This window comes from Stegostoma tigrinum, chromosome 10 (genome assembly GCF_030684315.1).
Source record: "Stegostoma tigrinum isolate sSteTig4 chromosome 10, sSteTig4.hap1, whole genome shotgun sequence".
Taxonomy (NCBI): Eukaryota; Metazoa; Chordata; class Chondrichthyes; order Orectolobiformes; family Stegostomatidae; genus Stegostoma; species Stegostoma tigrinum.
Window position 1 is genome coordinate 14,982,344 of NC_081363.1, and position 20,864 is coordinate 15,003,207.

Sequence of the window (20,864 nt, forward strand, 5' to 3'; positions counted from 1 at the left end):
ACCCAGTAAGTATCAGCCACGATCTCGCTGATCGGAGGAGCAGATTAAACTGGCTGATGGCTTACTTCTGCTCCCTTCCGTGGACCAGCAACAGTCAGCCACATAGTTGCTAATCAACATCATGAGCCATCACTGTCAAAATCTCATAGCAAACATGAATCATCGAGTCACCCTTTATTGCAGGGCTAAGCCGGGTCACAGCATATACACACTCTCTGGATCAATTACTCCTTTTTGAGTGGCACATGTGCCCAAGATTATTGAGTAAAAGCAGCAATAGGTATGAGGATAGCCCAAGGCTCCAATTTAATCCAGCAGCCGCTGCAGGCAGAACATTGTCCAACTCTGCTGCCTTCTGTCTAGATCGACTCTGGCTCACTATCTCGGAGGTCTGTTGTGGACTCAATGAGCTAAACAGCTTGTTTCCACACTGTAGGTCTTCTATGATTCTATTATCCTCTCCAACCCATCCATCTTCCCCAGCACCTCATGCATCTCCCTCTCTCCTCCCATTCCAACACATCATTTTCCCCTCCATCCCTATCCATAGCTATCTTTCCATTCCCACCCTCCCTTTCTCACAGGCCCTTTCTAACCTGTGTGTATAGCCTGCGAGGTCAGACACGGTTGTTGAGAGGTCGATGAGCTGGCTGAAGCAGTGTATCAGATAGATGGATACAAAGGCATTCTGCAAACAAAAACAGCGCACAAAGATCACGAAACAAAAATGCACAGGCCTCAGACGGACTGAAGGTGTGTTTCAGACATCTCAGAGCGATATCGAGAGGTAAGTCATGAACTTTCCAGCATTACTCTGGAGATTTCAGGAATTAAACTTTCAATGTCTGGTAATTGGTGTGGTTCTCTTTGCTTTAGACCGTGTGATATAGGAGTAGAATTATGCCAGTCCATTGAGTCTGCTCCACCATTCAATCATGGCTTATATGTTTCTCAACCCGATTCTCATGTTGTCTCCCCATAACCATTGATCCCCTAACTAATAAGTAACCTATCTCTGTCTTAAATACACTCAATAACTTGGCCTCCGTTTCCTTCTGTGCTAATGAGTTCCATAGATTCACCAGCTTTAGCTGAAGGAATTCCTCCTCATCTCTGTTCTAAAGCCTTGTCCCGTCAGTTTTGGAACTCCTCCCTCCATGGGTTATAGACACAGTGGAGAACAGATAAGAAAATCACCTAGTTTGCCCAAATGGGAAGCCTGATGATAAACTCGCTAGGAAAAGGGCCAAGTAGAGTCTGCAACACCTCCACCCCACCCTGCTTGCCTGGATATTAGGAAAAGGAATGACAAAGTATTTGTGGAAAAATATGTGAATAGTCTGTGCCAACTCTTAACTTCCCAGTAAACGGGATTATATTGCAGGTTTAAATGATCCACAGAAGTGGGGGGCTTGGGATCAATCAGGATTTGGTACAGCTGTGTCTTGTACTGCCACCCAGTGGTGCACTCTGCAAACATCAGCTCACAACCTGAGTACAGACCACACTTTACCACAGGAATACCCCTCTGAGCTTGGCCCAACCTTCAAACTGATCATATATTGATCTGAGTGATCAATTATTATTTCTGTTATGGCCTTATTCGACGTGCCTTCCTTTTTTCAGCTTGTTTTTAACTTTTCACAGGTTGAAATGTCACAAATAAGGACAACATTTATAATCAATCGTCAAGTGTCCAGAGAAGGTGATGGTGAGCTGTCTTTTTGAACTACTGCAGTCTGGAATTAGCTGCATCCACAGTGCTTGTTAGGAAGGGAGTTCAAGGATTTTGACTCAGTAACAGTGAAAGAACAGCGATATGTTTCTAAGTCAGATAATGTGTGGCTTGAAGGTGATGGTGTTCCCACGTACCTGCTGCTTTTGTCCCTCTAGGTGGAAGAAATAAGGGAAGTGCTGTTGAATTGGTTTGGTGAGCTGCTGCAGTGCATCTTGTAGATGGTACACACTGTTATCACTTTATCAGTAGTGCAGGGATTACATGTTAAAGCTGGCGAATTAAGATGTGGTGCCAGTCATGCAGACTGATTCGACCTGGATAGTGTTAAGGCTCTTGACTGTTGTTAGCTGCACTCATCCAAGTAACTGGGGAGTATTCCATCACATTCCTGACCTTTGCCTTCTAGATGGTGGACAGGTTTTGAGGAGTGAGGGGGTGAGTTACTTTGCTTTAAAATTCTCAGTATCTGACCTACTCTTGTAGCCACTGTATGTATATGTGTAGTCCAGGTGAGTGTTTGGTCAATGGTAACCTCCAGGACGACGATAGGTGCAAGGTTCTTCACATCTCCAGCTGTGTCAGTACTTGCTCTTGGCAAAGTTTCAAATTCACATTTTGCTTAAGATCTGATTTAAATCTAACACTAACTGTTGGACTAATTTGGAGATTTTCTTGACAAGCTTGAACTGATTTGGGACAGGATACTCGCTTGTCTTTTTTTTAACAAGTAGAAATGCCAGGCAATGACCATCTCCAACAAAAGAGAATCTAACCATATCCTTTAAAAGCTCAATAGCCTTGTCATCGCTGAATCCTCCATTATCTGTATGTCATAACATTTAACAATATAAAACAACAGCCTTTTTGTGGGAAAACAGACAAGGATAAATTTCATAAAATTAGAATGAAATACAAATAGTATACAAACATTTCAGGATTGCTGCAGGTGCACACAGAGCTGATGAGGTCTGCAAAAAGACTTCCTTTATCTTAAAGCAAGGTTGAGTCATAGACACCTCACCCTCGTAAAAAAAAATTACACTGAACTGTGTCTAACCCGTTCAACAAAGTTTTGTTTGAATATTTATTTTTCTGTTAGATGGATTTGAAAGTTGTGCAGAGTGCTCAAGAGGTTACAGTGGAACTGTGGAAAACATTAGCTTGGTCACAGCTGGAGTATGGTGTACAGTTCTGGAATTCACATTGTAGAAGGGATGTGATTACACTGGAGAAACTGCAACGGAGATTTATCAGGATGTTGCCTGGGATGAAGAGGTGGCTCAGTAGTTAGAACGACTGCCTCACAGCGCCAGGGATCCGTGTTCGGTTCCAGCCTTGGGTCACTGTTTGTGTGGGGTTTGCACATTCTCCCTGTGCCTGCATGGGTTTACTCTGGATGCTCCAGTTTCCTGCCACACTGCAGAGATGTACAATTAGATGCATTGGCCATACTAAATTGCCCCATAGTGTGCAGGGATGTGCAGGCTAAGTGGGTTAGCCATGGTAAATGCAAAGTTGCAGGAACAAAACTAGGTCTGGGTGGGATGGCCTTCAGAGGGTCGCTGGTTATTTGATGGGCTGAATGACCTCTTTCTGCACTGTAGGGATTCTAAGAGAGCTTTAGTTATGAAGAGAGATTGGACAGACTTGGTTGTTTTCCCTAAAGTGGGGAGAAGATTGAGATGCATGAAATGATGTAGACAGAAAGGAACTTATCCCCGAGGTGGAGGGATTAATGACCGGGGGCATAGGTTTAAGATTAGGTTAGGAAGTTTAGAGGGAATAAGAGGAAAAGTGGGAGTCTGGAACACACTGCCTGTTAGTGTGGTAGAGCCAGAGGCCCTCATAACATTTAAGAAGTTATTAGATGTGCACTTATGATGCCAAGGCATACAAGACTAGGTGCCAAGTGCTGGAAAATAGGATTAGAAGAGTAAGGTTGCTGTTTTTGACTGGTGCAGACTTGATGGGCTGCAGGGCCTTTTTCTGTGCCGTGGATCTTTATGACTCTATAAAGGAGAATTATTGTGTTATAGCTATCTTTGATTGACCATATGGCCATCACTCTCTATTCAGGAGATACAGTATGGGATGTTCTTCAGCCAGAGGGTGGTGAATCTGTGCAATGTTATTGCCACAAAAGGCTGTGGAGGCCAAGTCATTAAGTGCATTTAAGATAGAGACAGATGGGTTCTTGATGAGTAAGAGAGTCAAAGGTTACAGCGAGAAGGTAGGAGAATGGGGTTTATGAAACATATCAGAAACGATCAAATGATGGAGGAGACCCAATGGGCCGAATGGCCTTATTGTTTCTTATATCTGATTCTCATAGATTAGTCACTATGCACAGAAGTTAACTGACCATCTTTAATTAACTCACGGTCTATGATGTAGACTCATTGCTATACTCTGAGGTTAGGCTTCTTTGAATAGATGGAGACAGTAACCAGAGAGAAGGAAATAAAATCTGCCAAAGGTTTAAGCTACAGAATCAGAAATGCAGCAGAGATTAGATTAAAAAAAAAGTAATCTCCCTGTGGTTTATTACTCTCACAGTGAGTAAACAAGTGCTGGATCTTTGTGTGAGACAAACAGGAAGATGATTAAGCTCAGGGAGAGTGATCCACATGGACGTTACACATATTAAGAGATTATCATCCAAAAATTTTCAAGTGGACTTTGAGACAAAGCCCTGGACCATACCTTACTGATCAACTCGACAAGGACTGCAGGAGCAAGACCATTGTACTGTCCACCAAAGATGGGAATTGCTATGATGATGTAGCTGATGATACTGCCCAGGTAATCAAAAATGTTCACCCCAACTGAGGGAAAGACACAAGAGAGAGAAATGTATTAACCCACAGTTGAAAGGGAGGAAGGGCACTTGTTGTGAACTGACTTATTCCTAGCATGTTGCAGATTAGATTAAACATCGCTCACGGGACAAAAACAGGCTATTCAGCTGTAATGAACCAAACGAGCCATGTCAGGAAGTGATGTAACTTTACAAAAGTTTGATTTGGCCACAATTGGTTTGGCTTTCAATTCTGGTTGCTACATTATAGTAAGGACGTGGAGACTTTGGAGAGGGTGTAGAAGAGGTTGACCAGGATGCTGCCTGGGTTAGGGGGTATGAGCTATAAGGAAAGGCTAGAAAAACTCAGGTTGTTTTCTCTGGAGTGGAGACTCGACAGAAGTTTGGAAAATTATGAGAAACATTGATAGGGTTGACAGTCAAAAATCCCACCCCCACCCCAGAGTTGAAGTGCCTAATTCTAGGGGGCATGTATTTAAGGTGAGATGGGGAAAATTCAAAGGAGATGAGACAGGCAAGTTTTTTTTACACACACAGTGGCAGGAGTTTGGAATGGACTGCCAGGGGCAGTGGTGGAGGCAGATAGGATAGGAGCATTAAGGGGCTTTTGAATAAGCTAGGAATGGAGGGATATGGACCACAGACAGGCAGAAGGGATTAGTTTAACTTGCCATCATGTTTGGCACAACATTGTGGGCCAAAGGGCCCGTGTCTGTGCTGAACCATTCTATGTTCTATCCATTGCCCAACCCTACTTGCTGCTTGGAAGTGACAACAGTGGGACAGTTCAGTTGTGGAACAGTGTAACCCATCATCTCACCAAACACTCAACATGCATTCTTCACACGTTTTAGGTATGCACACATTCCTCTGTACTTTCTGTACACAGACAGTCTTCACAGACCCACTACTCATGCATATCCACTCTGCACATATGCAGTTGCCACCTATGCATCGCACATACACTGTCTACATGTACTCACTGCAAATACACAGCTCCCATCTAATCACTGTCCCTGTGTACTCACTGTACAGCCACAGTTCCCTCTTCATCAGCTCCCTCTGTGTTTGCAGTAGGTCCTGCAGTTTCCAGTTCGTCCTCATGAGCTCCACGCTTCCTGCTCTGCAACCCAGCATCAAAATAATTCAGTTCACTTTAAGGTATTTCAAGGGGCCCTCTCACATTGACAGCATCTGCAATCAAGCTTCACATCTCCCATCACATCAACCCTCTTGCACATTGCTCCCCTATCAACTCTCCCACGCAGCGCTCCGACATGCCCTGTTGCCCCCTGTCCCCATCAATTCTTTCCGTGGTTCCTCCAGAACAGATGCTTGCAGCTGCAGTTACCCCTGTCCTTGGTCATCATTTGTAGTTATGTACTCTCCAGTAGGAATCAAGGAGCAGGAACTCTGCTCCCCAGGATCAGTAAGACAGTCTGTGTCAATGGAACTAAAAGCCTGGTGTAGCATTCAGGCTATCAGTCCGAGAAAGCTCTTGTTCTGATCAGGCAGCAATGTCAGCCGATCTCCCTGGTGAAGACATGGACATATAGAACATTACAGCACAGTACAGGCCCTTCATCCCTCGATGTTGTGCCGACCTGTCGTACCGATCTCAAGCCCATCTAACCTACACTATTCCATGTATGTCCATATGCTTATCCAATGACGCCTTAAATGTACCCAAAGTTGGCGAATCTACTACCATTGCAGACAAAGCATTCATTCCCTTACTACTCTCTGAGTAAAGAAACTACCTCTGACATCGGTCCTATATTGTCCCCCCCTCAATTTAAAGCTATGCCCCCTCGTGCTCGCCGTCACCATCCTAGGAAAAAGGCTCTCCCTATCCACCCTATCTAACCCTCTGATTATTTTATATGTTTCAGTTAAGTCACCTCTCAACCTTCTTCTCTCTAATGAAAACAGCCTCAAGTCCCTCAGCCTTTCCTCGTAAGACCTTCCCTCCATACCAGGCAACATCCTAGTAAATCTCCTCTGCACCCTTTCCAAAGTTTCCACATCCTTCTGAAAATGCAGTGACCAGAACTGTACACAATATTCCAAGTGCGGCCGCACCAGAGTTTTGTACAGCTTCACCATAACCTCTTTGTTCCGCAACTCGATCCCTCTATTAATAAAAGCTAAAACACTGTATGCCTTCTTAACAGCCCTGTCAACCTGGGTGGCAACTTTCAAGGATCTGTGTACGTGGACACCGAGATCTCTCTGCTCATCTACACTACTAAGAATCTTACCATTAGCCCAGTACTTTGCCTTCTGGTTACTCCTACCAAAGTGCATCACCTCACACTTGTCTGCATTAAACTCCATTTGCCACCTCTCAGCCCAGCTCTGCAGCTTATCTATGTCTCTCTGCAACCCACAGCATCCTTCGTCACTATCCACAACTCCACCGACCTTAGTGTCGTCTAGAAATTTACTAACCCCTCCTTCTATGCCCTCATCCAGGTCATTTATAAAAACGACAAACAGCAGTGGACCCAACACCGACCCTTGCGGTACACCACTAGTAACTGGTCTCCAGGATGAACATTTCCCACCAACAACCACCCTCTGTCTTCTTTCAGCAAGCCAATTTCCGATCCAAACTGCTATGTCTCCCACAATTCCATTCCTCCGCATTTTGTACAATAGCCTATTGTGGGGAACCTTATCAAACGCCTTGCTGAAATCCATATACACCACATCAACCGGTTTACTCTCATCTACCTGCTCAAAGAACTCAATAAGGTTTGTGAGGCACGACCTTCCCTTCACAAAACCGTGCTGACTATCCCTAATCAATTTATTCTTTTCTAGATGATTATAAATCCTATCCCTTATAACCTTTTCCAACACTTTACCAACAACTGAGGTAAGGCTCACTGGTCTATAATTACCAGGGTTGTCTCTACTCCCCTTCTTGAACAGGGGAACCACATTTGCTATCCTCCAGTCATCTGACACTATTCCTGTAGACAATGACGAGTTAAAGATCAATGCCAAAGGCTCGGCAATCTCCTCCCTGGCTTCCCAGAGGATCCGAGGATAAATCCCATCTGGCCCAGGGAACTTATCTATCTTCACCCTCTGAAGGATTTCTAATACCTCTTCCTTGTGAACCTCAATCCCACCTAGTCTAGTAGCCTGTATCTCAGTATTCTCCTCGACAACATTGTCGTTTTCTAGAGTGAATACTGTTGAAAAATATTCATTTAGCACTTCCCCTATCTCATCTGACTCCACACACAACTTACCACACTATCCTTGATTGGGCCTAATCTTACTTTCGTCATTCTTGTATTGCTTACACAGGAACAAGAGTAGACTATTCAGCTCTCCAAAACTATTTCCCCATTCAACTATATTATACCTCAACTCCAGGTACCCTCCTTGGCTCCTCAATCCATTCTAATCTGGCAAAAATCACAGCCTCTAAAATGTCGACTGACTTAGCGTCCACAGCCTTTGATGCACGGGTTAAATTTGCAAGCTTTTATACCCCGCGACAAATGCTCTTGAATCAATGGATAAGGATGAAGTAGGCACTATAGGAGCACATGCAGCATCTACTGATTCCAGATACGGAAGGAAACGATCAGATCTGACACCAACAGTCCTGGTTAGATCCCTGTCAACTCCCATGCGGAAAATGTTCCGCTGAAAACCCTGGAATCTCAGGACACAACCGATTCAAATTGAAGCATGAATTTGGGAAACCCCAAAAAGCTGGACAAGGCACACAGTCTCAACCTTCCCTCAGTTTCATGTTGATGAGTGCAAAGAAAGGAAAACTGGGAGTCTCAGCCTTTCATGACCCCAGAACTGAGGAGTCGTCACCGGACCCGAAACGTTAACTCTGATTTTTTTCTTCACAGTTTCTGCCTGCTGAGCTTTTGCACCAACTTCCATTTTTGTTTCCACTTTTATTCTATTTCGAGTAAAGAATTATGGGATCTTGCTATGCCTAAATTGACAAGCGTACTTCCTACATTACAACAGTGGCTTCACTTCAAAAGCACTTCTGGGCTCCTGAGGATGCTAAAGGTGCAACACAAGTGCAATTATTTCCAACAATTTGTGCTTTCAAAGCAGTGTCTAAAAAATCTCAACAGCTCGGCAGGTAGAAATGATAACATCTTTTTACTGAAGACTGACAGAAACTCACTGGCTCACAAGTCCTCACTACTTACCTGTAGAATGCAGCTGACTCGGCATTAATACGGATCTGCATGTGCTTGAACCTGCTCGAGAAAGAACACAAGGGGTTAAATTCTCCGTTAGTTCCAGAGCAATGTCCCCTTCCACTTCAAACTGAGACATTAAACAGCTGAGGGAAAAAAAAACACATATTCTGTTTTTGCCATGCCCCTCACAACCAGAATGATCGGTGGATTAGCACCTCAGTTCCTACCAGCCTCAGCGAGGTGTTAAAAGGCATGAACATTCTGTCAACTACCCCCATCAAGTCAGACAACATTCTGCGTTAGTAATGTTATGTTACATTACATTATGATACATCAGCAGAGGACTCTGGTCAGGTGCATTTTAAAAGTACACAGTTGCACATAGGATCTACATTATAGTAGGCAAAAAGGTACAATTTTATTTTGAAAACAAAGATGATATGAAAGATTACAACTAGAGGACTTACTGCATGATGGGGTTGGCCAGGAGGAGTTCTGGAAGGAATCCAAAATTAGGAACTCTAACTATAAGCTAGTTATTAATAAATCCAATTGGAAAATAAGGACAAATGTCTTTACTTAATAAAGGTGGTGAATTTGTTGCCATTGCACACAGCTGAGGCAAACCAATCAGATGCTTTGAGAAATAAACTAGATGAGGAACTGAGGGAAAAGTGAATAAAAAACTACACTGAATAGGTGAGATGAAGTAGATCAATTAAGAGAGGGCTTGGATAGTTTGTAACGACTAACAATGAATATTTGGGCAAAATGGTCTTGGATTTGGGAGATGGGAGTTGGGGGGGTGTTGTTGGTGGTGGGGGGATTCCGGAACGTGGGAGTAAGGGCTGCAGGAGTCAAGGGGTTTGGAATTGGGGAGGAGCTAGGTGGGGTGTAAATACCCAAACGAGGGACTAAAGAATATTAAGACCATAAGACATAGGAGCAGAACTTGGGCCATTTGGCCCATCAAAGCTGCTCCGCCATTCAATCATGGCTGATAAGTTCCTCAAGCCCATCCTCCCGCCTTCTCCCTGTGACCCTTGATAATCAAGAACCTATCTATCTAAGTCTTAAATGTTCACAATGACCTGGCCTCCACAGCATTCTGTGGCAGTGAATCCATAAATTCACCACTCTCTGGCTGAAGAAGTTTATCCTTATCACCGGTCTAATAGGTCTTCCCTTTACTCTAAGCCTGTGCCCTCAGGTCCTCGTCTCTCCTACCAATGGAAGCATCTTCCCGACATCCACTCTATCCAGGCCATCCAGTATTCTGTAAGTTTGAATTAGATCCCCCCGCCCCATCCTTCTAAACTCCAATGAGTATAGTCCCAGAGTCCTCAAACGTTCCTTATATGTTAAACTTTCCATTCCTTGGACCATTCTCATGAACCTCCTCTGAACCTGCTCCAAGGCCAGCACATCCTTCCTGCAAAATGGGGTCCAAATCTACACACAATACTCCAAATGTGGCCTGAACAGAGCCTTATAAAGCCTCAGTCGTACATTCCTGCTTTTATATTCAAGTCCTCTCAAAATAATTGCCTTCCTGACTACTGACTCAACCTGCAAGTTTACCCTGAGAGAATCCTGGACTGGAACTCCGAAGTGTCTTTGCGCTTGAGAACATATCACAAAATGAAACCATTCTCACCTGAAGTCTCCCTCCAGCTTCTCCTGCTGGACAAGGGTTGAGACGATCGGTTCCATTAGAATCTTATTGATTACTGAACCAATGAGAAAATAAATGAAGATGCTGATTGGACCCAGCCAGCCTGTACTGAAAACAAATGAAACCTTGAATCAACTTAAAAGCAATGATAATGAAAGTACTTCATCAATAGGATGTGAACATCCATCTACAAAGAGCCTACACTCGGTTAAAAAAAAATTAAGGCTTCTTCCCTTACAGTGAGATTGGTTTGTAAGTTGCATTCTGCGGGAGCCAGCTCTTGACTCCATCATTCTACACCATCAACCTCCCTGCCCCACCCTTCTCTCTCTTTCTCTCTGCATTACCTGGAAAAGCACTGGTAGGTGTAATACGCCAGGGTGAATGGTGAGATGATGAGGTTGCTGGCCATTTTCTTCATTCCTTGGCAGAACCTCTCCACATCTTGGCTGATACGCTGATCCCTGTAAAACACACAGATAAACTTGATGCAAGGGAACTCTCAGTTTTCTGGCTCAGCCTATCATCCAGCACTCAATGTGTCGATTTAAATAATCATTGATTGCCTTTTGAATGCCTTGTCTTAACCTGCTTCCACCAACTTTCAGGCATGTCACACCCTAACTGCTCATTGTGGAAAAAAGTTAATTCTCACATTATATTTGTCTCTTTTACAAATTAAGTCTTTGCCCTCTGGTTCTCCATCTTCTTTTAAGAAGGAAGTTTCTCCCTTTCTCTCTATCCAGACCTCTCATGATTTGGAAAACTTCAATCAAATCTCCTTTTAAATTTCTCTTCAAGAATATGTCCCAACATTTCCAATCTATCCTCATAATTGAAGCTTCTCATCTCTGGAACCAAGGCTCTCCAATGAGTTCACATCCTTCCTATATTTGGCACCCAGAACTACACACAACAGTCCAGGGAAGTCTAACCAGTACCTTGTACAATTTCAGCATAGAACATAGAAAAGTACAGCACAGTACAGGCCCTTCGGCCCAAGATGTGCCGTGGAATATTCCTAATGCAAACATAAAATAACCTAACCTACATTCCCCTCAATTCACTGCTGTCCATGTGCATGTCCAGCAGTCACTTAAATGTCACTAATGACTCCACTTCCACGACTACCGCTGGTAAACTATTCCATGCACTCAACTCTCTGGGTGAAGAACCTCCCTCTGACATCTCCTCTATACCTTCCTCCTAACACCTTAAAACTATGACCCCTCGTGGCAGTCAATCCTGCCCTAGGGAAAAGTCTCTGGCTATCGACTCTATCCATGCATCTCACTACGTTGTACACCTCGATCAGGTCACCTCTCTTCCTCCTTCTCTCCAGAAAGGAAAGTCCGAGCTCAGTCAACCTCTCCTCGTAAGCCCTCCAGTCCAGGCAGCATCCTGGTAAACTTCCTTTGCACCCTCTCCAAAGACTCCACACATCTTTCCTATAAGAGGTCGACCAGAACTGGACACAATATTCCAAGTGTGGTCTCACCAGGGTTTTGTAGAGCTGCAGCATAACCTCGCAGCTCTTAAACTCAATCCCCCGTTAATGAAAGCCAAAACACCATATGCTTTCTTAACAACCTTATCCACCTGGGTGGCAACTTTGAGGGAGCTATGCACTTGAACACCAAGATCCCGCTGTTCCTCCACACTGCTGAGAATCCTGCCTTTAATCCTATATTCAGCATTTAAGTTCGACCTTCCAAAATGCATCACTTCGCATTTATCCAGGTTGAACTCCATCTGCCATTTCTCAGCCCAGCTCTGCATTCTGTCAATGTCTCGCTGAAGCCTGCAATAGCCCTTGATACTATCAACGGCATCTCCAACCTTAGTGTCATCCAACAACATAATAACCCACCCCTCAACCTCCTCATCCAAGTCATTTATAAAAACTACAAAGAGCAGAGGCCCAAGAACAGAGCCCTGCGGGACACCACTCAGCACTGACCTCCAGGCAGAATACTTACCATCTACAACCACTCTCTGCCTTCTGTCAGCCAACGAATTCTGAATCCAGACAGCCAAATCACCCTGTATCCCATATCTCCTGACTTTATGAATGAGTCTGCCATGGTGAACACTATCAAATGGCTTGCTGAAGTCCATGTACACCATATCCACTGCTCGACCCTCGTCAACCTGTCTCGTGACTTCCTCAAAGAACTCAATAAGATTTGTAAGGCATGACCTGCCCCTCACAAAGCCACGCTGACTCCCTTTAATCACGCTATGCTTTTCCAAATAGTCATAAATCCTATCCCTCAGAATTCTTTCCAAAACCTTGCTGACCACAGATGTAAGACTGACTGGTCTGTAATTTCCAGGGATTTCCCTATTCCCTTTCTTGAAAAGAGGAACAACATTTGCCTCCCTCCAATCCTCCGGTACCAGTCCCGTGGAGAGTGAGGAAGCAAAGATCTTTGCCAGCGGCTTAGCAACCTCCCTTCTCGCTTCCCAGAGCAACCTAGGATAAATCTGGTCTGGCCCTGGGGACTTATCAATCTTAATGTTTGCCAAAATTTCCAGCACATCAACTTCCTCAATCTTGATATGTTCAAGCCTGTTTCCCTGCTCCTCAAAGTTCTCATTCACAACGAGGTCCCTTTCCTTAGCATAATCTCCTTGCTCTTTTACTCCATGCCCTACTAAGGTCTGGAGACCGACTGTTTGCCCAGGGAAGGAACCACAGCCAAACCCAATCCTGTCCTCAGCTTTCCAGCAAGGTTACTCAATAGTGTTCCAACCTTGACTTCCACTGGATTTGCCCTCGCATTAACTCCAGTTCATTGGTGGTTGCTTTTGAAACATTCCTGGTTTGCATTGCTCAGTTATTCATTGCTTTATCCAACTGGAGAGCCCCACTTCTTACTCACTGTCCTCCGTCCATTTTAATGGAAAGCTATTTTTAGAATTTGGAAAAAACAAGTCCCATTCAGATTCCACCTACGGATTATCCAACTCAGCATGGAGTACGTTAAGGGTGTAGTAGACTTTCTTCCTGAAGTAGGCCTTGTGGAGGTCCATGGTCAGACTCTGTCTCCATTGCACATACATCAAACTCGAGATGAACTGATCAAAGCTCTTCAACTGAAAGAAAAAAACCCAACACTGGGGGTGAGAAAACAAAACAGACTGATAACATTCACTCTCTGTCACCACATGACGCATAGCCAGGAAGCCACTGTCCTTCCCAAGGTTGTTGTCCATTCTTGATTTTTCCCTCAAAACGAAAGGAACTGGAGCAGCCTCCAGTCAGCCTAAGCTGCTGTCTGTACACCACACAACCTCCTCCCACCTTTATTCACTTAAATCTAACAAAGTAGCCCACTATTCCCTTTTGCCTTATCGCTATCTAGTTTCCATAAGAGGCCTATTATGGAATACTGGACATAGTACTTCATAAGAGGCCTCATCAATGTCCTGTACAACTTCAACAGGACTTCCCAACCCCTATACTCAAAGAGCTGAGCAATGAAGGCAGGTGTGCCAAACACCTTTTTAACCACTCTGTCTTTACGTGATGCAAACATCAAAGAATTATACACCTAAACCCCTAGGTCTCTCTGTTCGACAACACCATCCAAAACACTACTATTTTGGATCATAGGCCCTTCACTTACTATTCAGCTGTTGACACTTTACTCACACCATCTGGCACTCTTGATCACCTTCAGAGACCTATTATTCGGCCTGTTGAGACTCCACTCACAACATCTGTATGATCTTTTGATCTCCCTGATTATGAAGTCCGTGCCTGGGTTTTCTCTTCACTTCACCTGAGGACGGGGCAAAGCTCCAAAAAGGTTAGACTATAACCTGGTGTCAAGTGATTTTTATCTTGTCCACCCCAGTCCAACATCACCTCCACATCATGGCTGCCATTAAATGTACCCTATCCTTGTTTTTTTGTACCTCACATTTATCCAGACTGAATTCCGCGGCCAATTTTCAGCCCATTAAACCATTTGATCAAGATCCCTTTGTAATCTTGGAAAACCTTCATTGTCGGCCGTGCACCAGTTTTGATTTGGTCCGCAAACTTACTATCCATACCTTCTATATTCTCATCCAAATCATTGATATAAATGACAAATAAAAGATAACCAGGAATCGATCCCTGTAGGGCACTGCTGATGACAGGCCTCCAGCCTGAAAAGCAACCCTCCAACACCACTCTCTGTCTCCTGCCAGTAAGCCAATTATGTATCCAAGTGGCAAGTTCACACTGAATCCCATGTGACCTAACTTTACTAATTAGTCTACCATGTGGAACACTATCAAAGGTTTTTCTAAAGTCCAAGTAAACATCTACTGCTCTGCCCTCAATATTTTTGGCAAATTCTTCAAAAAAGAACTCAATCAAATTTGTGCGACACTGTTTTCCTTGCACAAAACCAGGCTGATTATCCCTAATCAATTTTTGCCTCTCTAAATGTTCGTATATACTATCTCTCATGTTCTTGCACCATCTCCAGCATCTCTGCATTCACATAATAACATGGAGACCAGAACTGTACATAGTACTAATCCAATCAAGGTACTATATGTATTTTAGTTCATTCATGGGTGTGGACATTGCTGATCAATTTATTGTCCATCCTTAATTGCCCTGGAGAAGGCGGTGGTGAGCAGCTTTCCTGAACTGCTGCCATCCACGTCCACTCAATTGCTGCCAGGAAGGGCGTGCTAGGGTTATGACCCATCAACAGTGAAGGAACAGCAATGCAATTCCAAGTCAGGATGGCTGCTGGGCAACTTTACAAGTTTATCCCTTTTGAAATTAGCTTTAAGTGTTGGGGCATTTGCCTTTATCTTTTATGACTTTGTTAACCGGTGCTGTTACTTAGGGTGCTCTGTGTAGATGTTCTCCGAGCTCCCTCACTCTTCGGTCTCTTTTAACCCTTGTTTCAGAAGTAAGACAATTGTAATATCATAAAATATGTGAGGTCTTTCTGCACTGCACTGTCCAATCTCATAATGGATGTATATTAGACAGCGACCCAACAGGAAGACTCTGTAATATCAGTGTATTTATTTAGTTTTCTTTCTCTCTTTCACTGAGTAAAGAACTTGATTACTTACCAGAGAGTTGGCCACAATGAGGCAGATGGCTACAATAGTGACTTGTCTGAAGCCAACAACATCTTTCTCACCCAGAACCTTGAAGAAGTGGCTTGGAATAATTCCTACCTGATAGACTACCAGCTGCTCTGTAAAGGAAAAATAACCAAAGCAGTTACACACAGTCACGTTACTTAGGTAGGGATAGGTATTTTTAAAATCAACATCTGAAATGTTATGACACAATTCAGGAGCAGGTGGGACTTGAACACAGGTCTCCTGGCCCAGAGGTAGGGACAATAGCAGAGCATCACAACAGCCCTCCTTCAGCCAATTCAGAGAGGAATCACGTCGCTGAAATTCAAAATGCTCACTCAGCAAGGAATATGGGCTCATGGGTCTCCAATGTGATTACAACCATGTAGTCGAGTAGACCATTCGGCCCATCTTTGATACAGCTATTGAATTAGTTGCTTTGTCGTTATTTTCCCATAATCCTGCGTGGTCCTCTGAGCAAAGTACTAGCTGTGACTCCCATCTGAGCTACCTGGACTGAACTTGGGGGAACCAGAATTTTCTACGGTGTGTTTGGGTTTGTGGAAGGCTTGTGGTGCAGTAGGTAGTGCCTCCACCTCTCAGCTAGAAGGTCTGAGTTCAAATCCCCTCCCGGGATTTGCTAGACAAGGAAGGGGAGGCTGTGGCCTAGTGGTGTTATCGCTGAACTGTTAATCCAGAGATCCAGGTGATGGCCTGGGGACCTGGGTTCAAATCCCGCCATGGCAGGTGGGAATTTGAATTCAATAAAAAAAATCTGGAATTAAGATCTAATGATGACCATGAATCCAATGCTGACTGTCAGGAAAAACCCTAGCCTGGTTCACTAATGCCCTTTAGGGGACGAAACTACCATCCTTACCTTGTCTGGCCTACATGTGACTCCAGACCAATAGCAATGTGGTTGACTCTCAACTGCCTTCTGGGAAATTAGAGATAGGCAATAAATGCTGCCTAGCAGGTTGCTCCCTCGTCCCTTAAATGAATAAAGGGAGGAAAAAATTGATTGATTATCAATCTGCACATCCTTCCTATACACACCGATGGGAGAGTGGAAGAGATTCTTACTGATGGAGCGCACAATGGGAAGTTCCAATCAGTAGCCATAGCTCCTGACAACATGTTTGTAAATATTCCTGCCCCTAATTATTACTCAGAAGTGAGAGAAAAGAAGTGCATCAGGATGTGTACTCTAAATGCGGCCATTGCACATGACCAAAGATCCAGCATAATAAATATGTGAGCTACTGGGGACTATGACAGTGTGAAGGAGACAGAACAAAAATTGCAGAATAACAAATTAAATGGTAAGTTTGCAGATCACACATCCTGGACACCAGAGCAGCTGTGAACAGGATTACAGAAAACAAGGAGGTTTTTCGCAAGTTACACCATCAGTCAACCTGATCTGTGGATGTGACGAGAACAAAATGCAGCGCCCGATTAGACTGCTTGCATAGAACTGATATGGTAAACACAAGTCAGTCACTGTGTTCTTTGCCACTCTCTTAATGCAGCTGGAGTGCGGGAAGATCAAACTCACCGAGGAGAGCAACAAGCAGCAACGTAGTAAACATCAGAACACTCTGAGATGACCAAGATGGGAACAGGATTGCCTGGATATGGCAGAATCGTCTGACAAACAAAAGGTCTAGCTTTGGTCTGGAAGAAGAGAACAATGAGCATACAGTCACACAAAACTGTTATGGTTTTCTCACTGCATCTTTTTTCATCAAAACAGCTGTGTGTGTGTGTGTGTGTGTGTGTGTGTCCACGCACGTGCACGTGCATGTCAGTGGGGGATGGTGGGTTTCCCAGGATATGTGGCCTTAATTCAGCTTTCTTCCTGCAGCAACACAGCAAAGATAGGGAAGGGATGGGAGGTGACTGACTTAACTCTGTTAGTCGGTTAGGAGGAGCACCAAAACCATCATGACAAAAAACAAAAAACATATGAAAGCACTGCAGATGCTGGAAATCTGAAACAAAAAACAGAAATTGCTGGACCATCTCAGCAGGTCTGGCAGCATCTAGAGAGAAATCAGAGTTAATATTCCAGGCCCCGTTCTGAAGAAGGATCACCAGACCCAAATTCTTAACTCTGATGAATATTCTTTTCAGAAAAAATTCAACTTGTATGTTTCTTCACATATTCCCTCGATGGCAAGAGCGTAATTACACATTGTGGTAGGCTACTGTCGGCTCAATGAATTATGCTTGGCCAGGGAGGAACCAGAGAACCCTCAATCCTTTCAATGCTCCTGACTAATGGTGTGGGCAAATCAACTGACCCTGACTGAAAACAGCACTGATCACCGTCATCAATGTATACGCTTGCCATCTTTTCCTAGCTGCTAGCAGTTCTGAAGAAAGGCCACTAGGTTTAAAATGTAACTCCACTTTCCCTCCTCAGAGGCTGCCAGACCTGCTGAGTTTCTCCAGCAATTTCTGTCTTACCACTGAGGCCTGTGAGGCTGGATCATTGATCCGAGATAATGGGAACTGCAGATGCTGGAGAATTCCAGGATAATAAAATGTGAGGCTGGATGAACACAGCAGGCCAAGCAGCATCTCAGGAGCACAAAAGCTGACGTTTCGGGCCTAGACCCTTCATCAGAGAGGGGGATGGGGAGAGGGTTCTGGAATAAATAGGGAGAGAGGGGGAGGTGGACCGAAGATGGAGAGAAAAGAAGATAGGTGGAGAGAGTATAGGTGGGGAGGTAGGGAGGGGATAGGTCAGTCCAGGGAAGATGGGCAGGTCAAGGAGGTGGGATGAGGTTAGTAGGTAGCTGGGGGTGCGGCTTGGGGTGGGAGGAAGGGATGGGTGAGAGGAAGAACCGGTTAGGGAGGTGGGGACAGGTTGGACTGGTTTTGGGATGCAGTGAGTGGAGGGGAAGAGCTGGGCTGGTTGTGTGGTGCAGTGGGGGGAGGGGACGAACTGGGCTGGTTTAGGGATGCAGTGGGGGAAGGGGAGATTTTGAAACTGGTGAAGTCCACATTGATACCATTGGGCTGCAGGGTTCCCAAGCGGAATATGAGTTGATGTTCCTGCAACCTTCGGGTGGTATCATTGTGGCAGTGCAGGAGGCCCATGATGGACATGTCATCTAAAGAATGGGAGGGGGAGTGGAAATGGTTTGCGACTGGGAGGTGCAGTTGTTTGTTGCGAACTGAGCGGAGGTGTTCTGCAAAGCGGTCTCCAAGCCTCCACTTGGTTTCCCCAATGTAGAGGAAGCCACACCGGGTACAGTGGATGCAGTATACCACATTGGCAGATGTGCAGGTGAACCTCTGCTTAATGTGCAAGGTCATCTTGGGGCCTGGGACAGGGGTGAGGGAGGAGGTGTGGGGGCAAGTGTAGCATTTCCTGCGGTTGCAGGGGAAGGTGCCGGGTGTGGTGGGGTTGGAGGGCAGTGTGGAGCGAACAAGGGAGTCACGGAGAGAGTGGTCTCTCCGGAAAGCAGACAGGGGTGGGGATGGAAAAATGTCTTGGGTGGTGGGGTCGGATTGTAGATGGCGGAAGTGTCGGAGGATGATGCGTTGTATCCGGAGGTTGGTGGGGTGGTGTGTGTGAACGAGGGGGATCCTCTTGGGGCGGTCATGGCGGGGGCGGGGTGTGAGGGATGTGTTGTGGGAAATACGGGAGACGCGGTCAAGGGCATTCTCGATCACTGTGGTGGGAGAGTTGCGGTCCTTGAAGAACTTGGACATCTGGGGTGTGCGGGAGTGGAATGTCTTATCGTGGGAGCTGTTATTTGTAATATTTGAAAATGATTTGGATGAAAATGTTGATGGCCCAATTGCTAAGTTTGCAGACATGAAAAGTGAAGGTCATCAAAGGATACAGAGGATATAGGTCAGTTGGAAAGCTGAATCTCTGCCTCTTTGACCTGTCTGTCTCCTCTCTACCTATCTTCTCCTATATCCACCTCCTATCCGTCTCCCCATTTTATTTCAGAACTCCCTTCCCCTCCCCCATTTCTGAAACGTCAGCTTTCCTGCTCCTCTGATTCTGCTTGGCCTGCTGTGTTCATCTTGCTCTACACCTTATTATCTTAGAAAAAAAGGCAGATTTATTTTAATCTGGACAAGTGCGAGGTGATGCATTCTGAGAGGTTAAGCATAAAAGAAAAGTAGACAGCACCCTTAGAATGATTGGTAGACAGAGGGTTCTTGAGTTGCAAGTCCATAGCTCTCTGAAAGGGGCAAGGCAAGTGGCTAAGCAGGAGTATAGCGTACTTTAGAGGGTTATGGGCCAAATGCAGGCAAATGGAACTGACACAAGAGGGCGGCAAATGGATGTCAACGATAGAGGAGGACGGGGGAAGGGGTGGAAATAAAAAAGCTGAGCGCTGATCTGGCAAAATGTAGGTGGGACGGTATGGGTACACGTGAGCAAGGGGGCAGGGGCAAACTAGCAGCGCCTGCGTGAATCCTACAGTTCAGGAAGAGGCCATTCGGCCCATCGAGTCTGTACCGACCGTCCAAAGAGCATCCCACCCTATCCTCACGCTCTATATTTAGTACGGCCAATCCATCCAACCTGCACACCTCAGCTTTAACCACCAGGGTTAGTCACTTTTCCCCTTCGATCGCTTGCGGGCTCCTGCCGCCCCCTACCTGCTATATTTCTGCCCCGAGGGCGGGCCCTGACACCACGGCCGTGGCATCGCTTCCCTCAGCACCGGCTGGGTGTCAGCAGACCGGGTGCGGGCGCAGTGACGTCAGCACGCACCGGCTCTCCCGGGGTGATGTCTTCATGGGTTCTCCTAGGGAGTGAGCGCGATGACGTTTAAAAGCGCGCTTCCGTCCGGCGGGGTATGACGTCGCGCACCGGGATCCCATGCGTAATGACGCTAGTACGTATGGGGTCCCGGAGGCGGACCGAAGATGGAGAGAAGATAGGTAGAGAGGAGACAGACGAGTTAAAGAGACGGGGATGGACAAGAGAGTTGCAGTGGGAGAGAGATCCCCCACCGCCTCCCCCTCTCTCCCTATTTATTCCAGAACCCTCTCTGATGAAGGGTCTATGCCTGAAACGTCAGCTTTTGTGCTCCTGAGGTGCTGCTTGGCCTGCTGTGTTCATCCAGCCCCACACTTTGTTATCTGGGATTCTCCAGCATCTGCAATTCCCATTATCACAGAAGGAAGCTTCTTAGTCTCTACTTTCAGTGCATCTTTCTGTAAGGACAATCTGTTACTCCCACAGTTAGTTGTGGATGACACTGAAACAGGTGGTATTGTGGACAGTGAGGGAGGTTATCAGAAATTGCAGCAGGATCTTGATCAGCTGGGGAAGTGGGCTGAGAAATG

General features: G+C 45.3%; 1 protein-coding gene across 5 annotated transcripts in view; it reads right to left on the reverse strand.

Annotated features, from left to right (window-relative positions):
• Positions 1 to 20,322, reverse strand: part of abcd4 (ATP-binding cassette, sub-family D (ALD), member 4) — a 45,757-nt gene extending 25,435 nt beyond the window's left edge. For 3 of the 5 annotated variants that reach the window (XM_048537180.2, XM_048537179.2, XM_048537182.2), the window contains exons 1-10: positions 20,172 to 20,322; positions 17,095 to 17,213; positions 15,519 to 15,646; positions 13,384 to 13,523; positions 10,772 to 10,888; positions 10,407 to 10,532; positions 8,756 to 8,806; positions 5,585 to 5,679; positions 4,442 to 4,563; positions 597 to 688 (exon numbers count right to left, since the gene is read on the reverse strand). In XM_048537180.2, the coding sequence (XP_048393137.1) occupies positions 597 to 688; positions 4,442 to 4,563; positions 5,585 to 5,679; positions 8,756 to 8,806; positions 10,407 to 10,532; positions 10,772 to 10,888; positions 13,384 to 13,523; positions 15,519 to 15,646; positions 17,095 to 17,213; positions 20,172 to 20,221 (1,040 nt within the window). In that variant the 5' untranslated portion in view covers positions 20,222 to 20,322. Of the gene's footprint in view, positions 1 to 596; positions 689 to 4,441; positions 4,564 to 5,584; positions 5,680 to 8,755; positions 8,807 to 10,406; positions 10,533 to 10,771; positions 10,889 to 13,383; positions 13,524 to 15,518; positions 15,647 to 16,413; positions 16,490 to 17,094; positions 17,214 to 20,171 lie in introns of those variants that run through there. The other 2 variants (XM_059649036.1, XM_048537183.1) reach the window with 2 other exon arrangements.
• Positions 20,323 to 20,864: the final 542 nt, after the last annotated feature.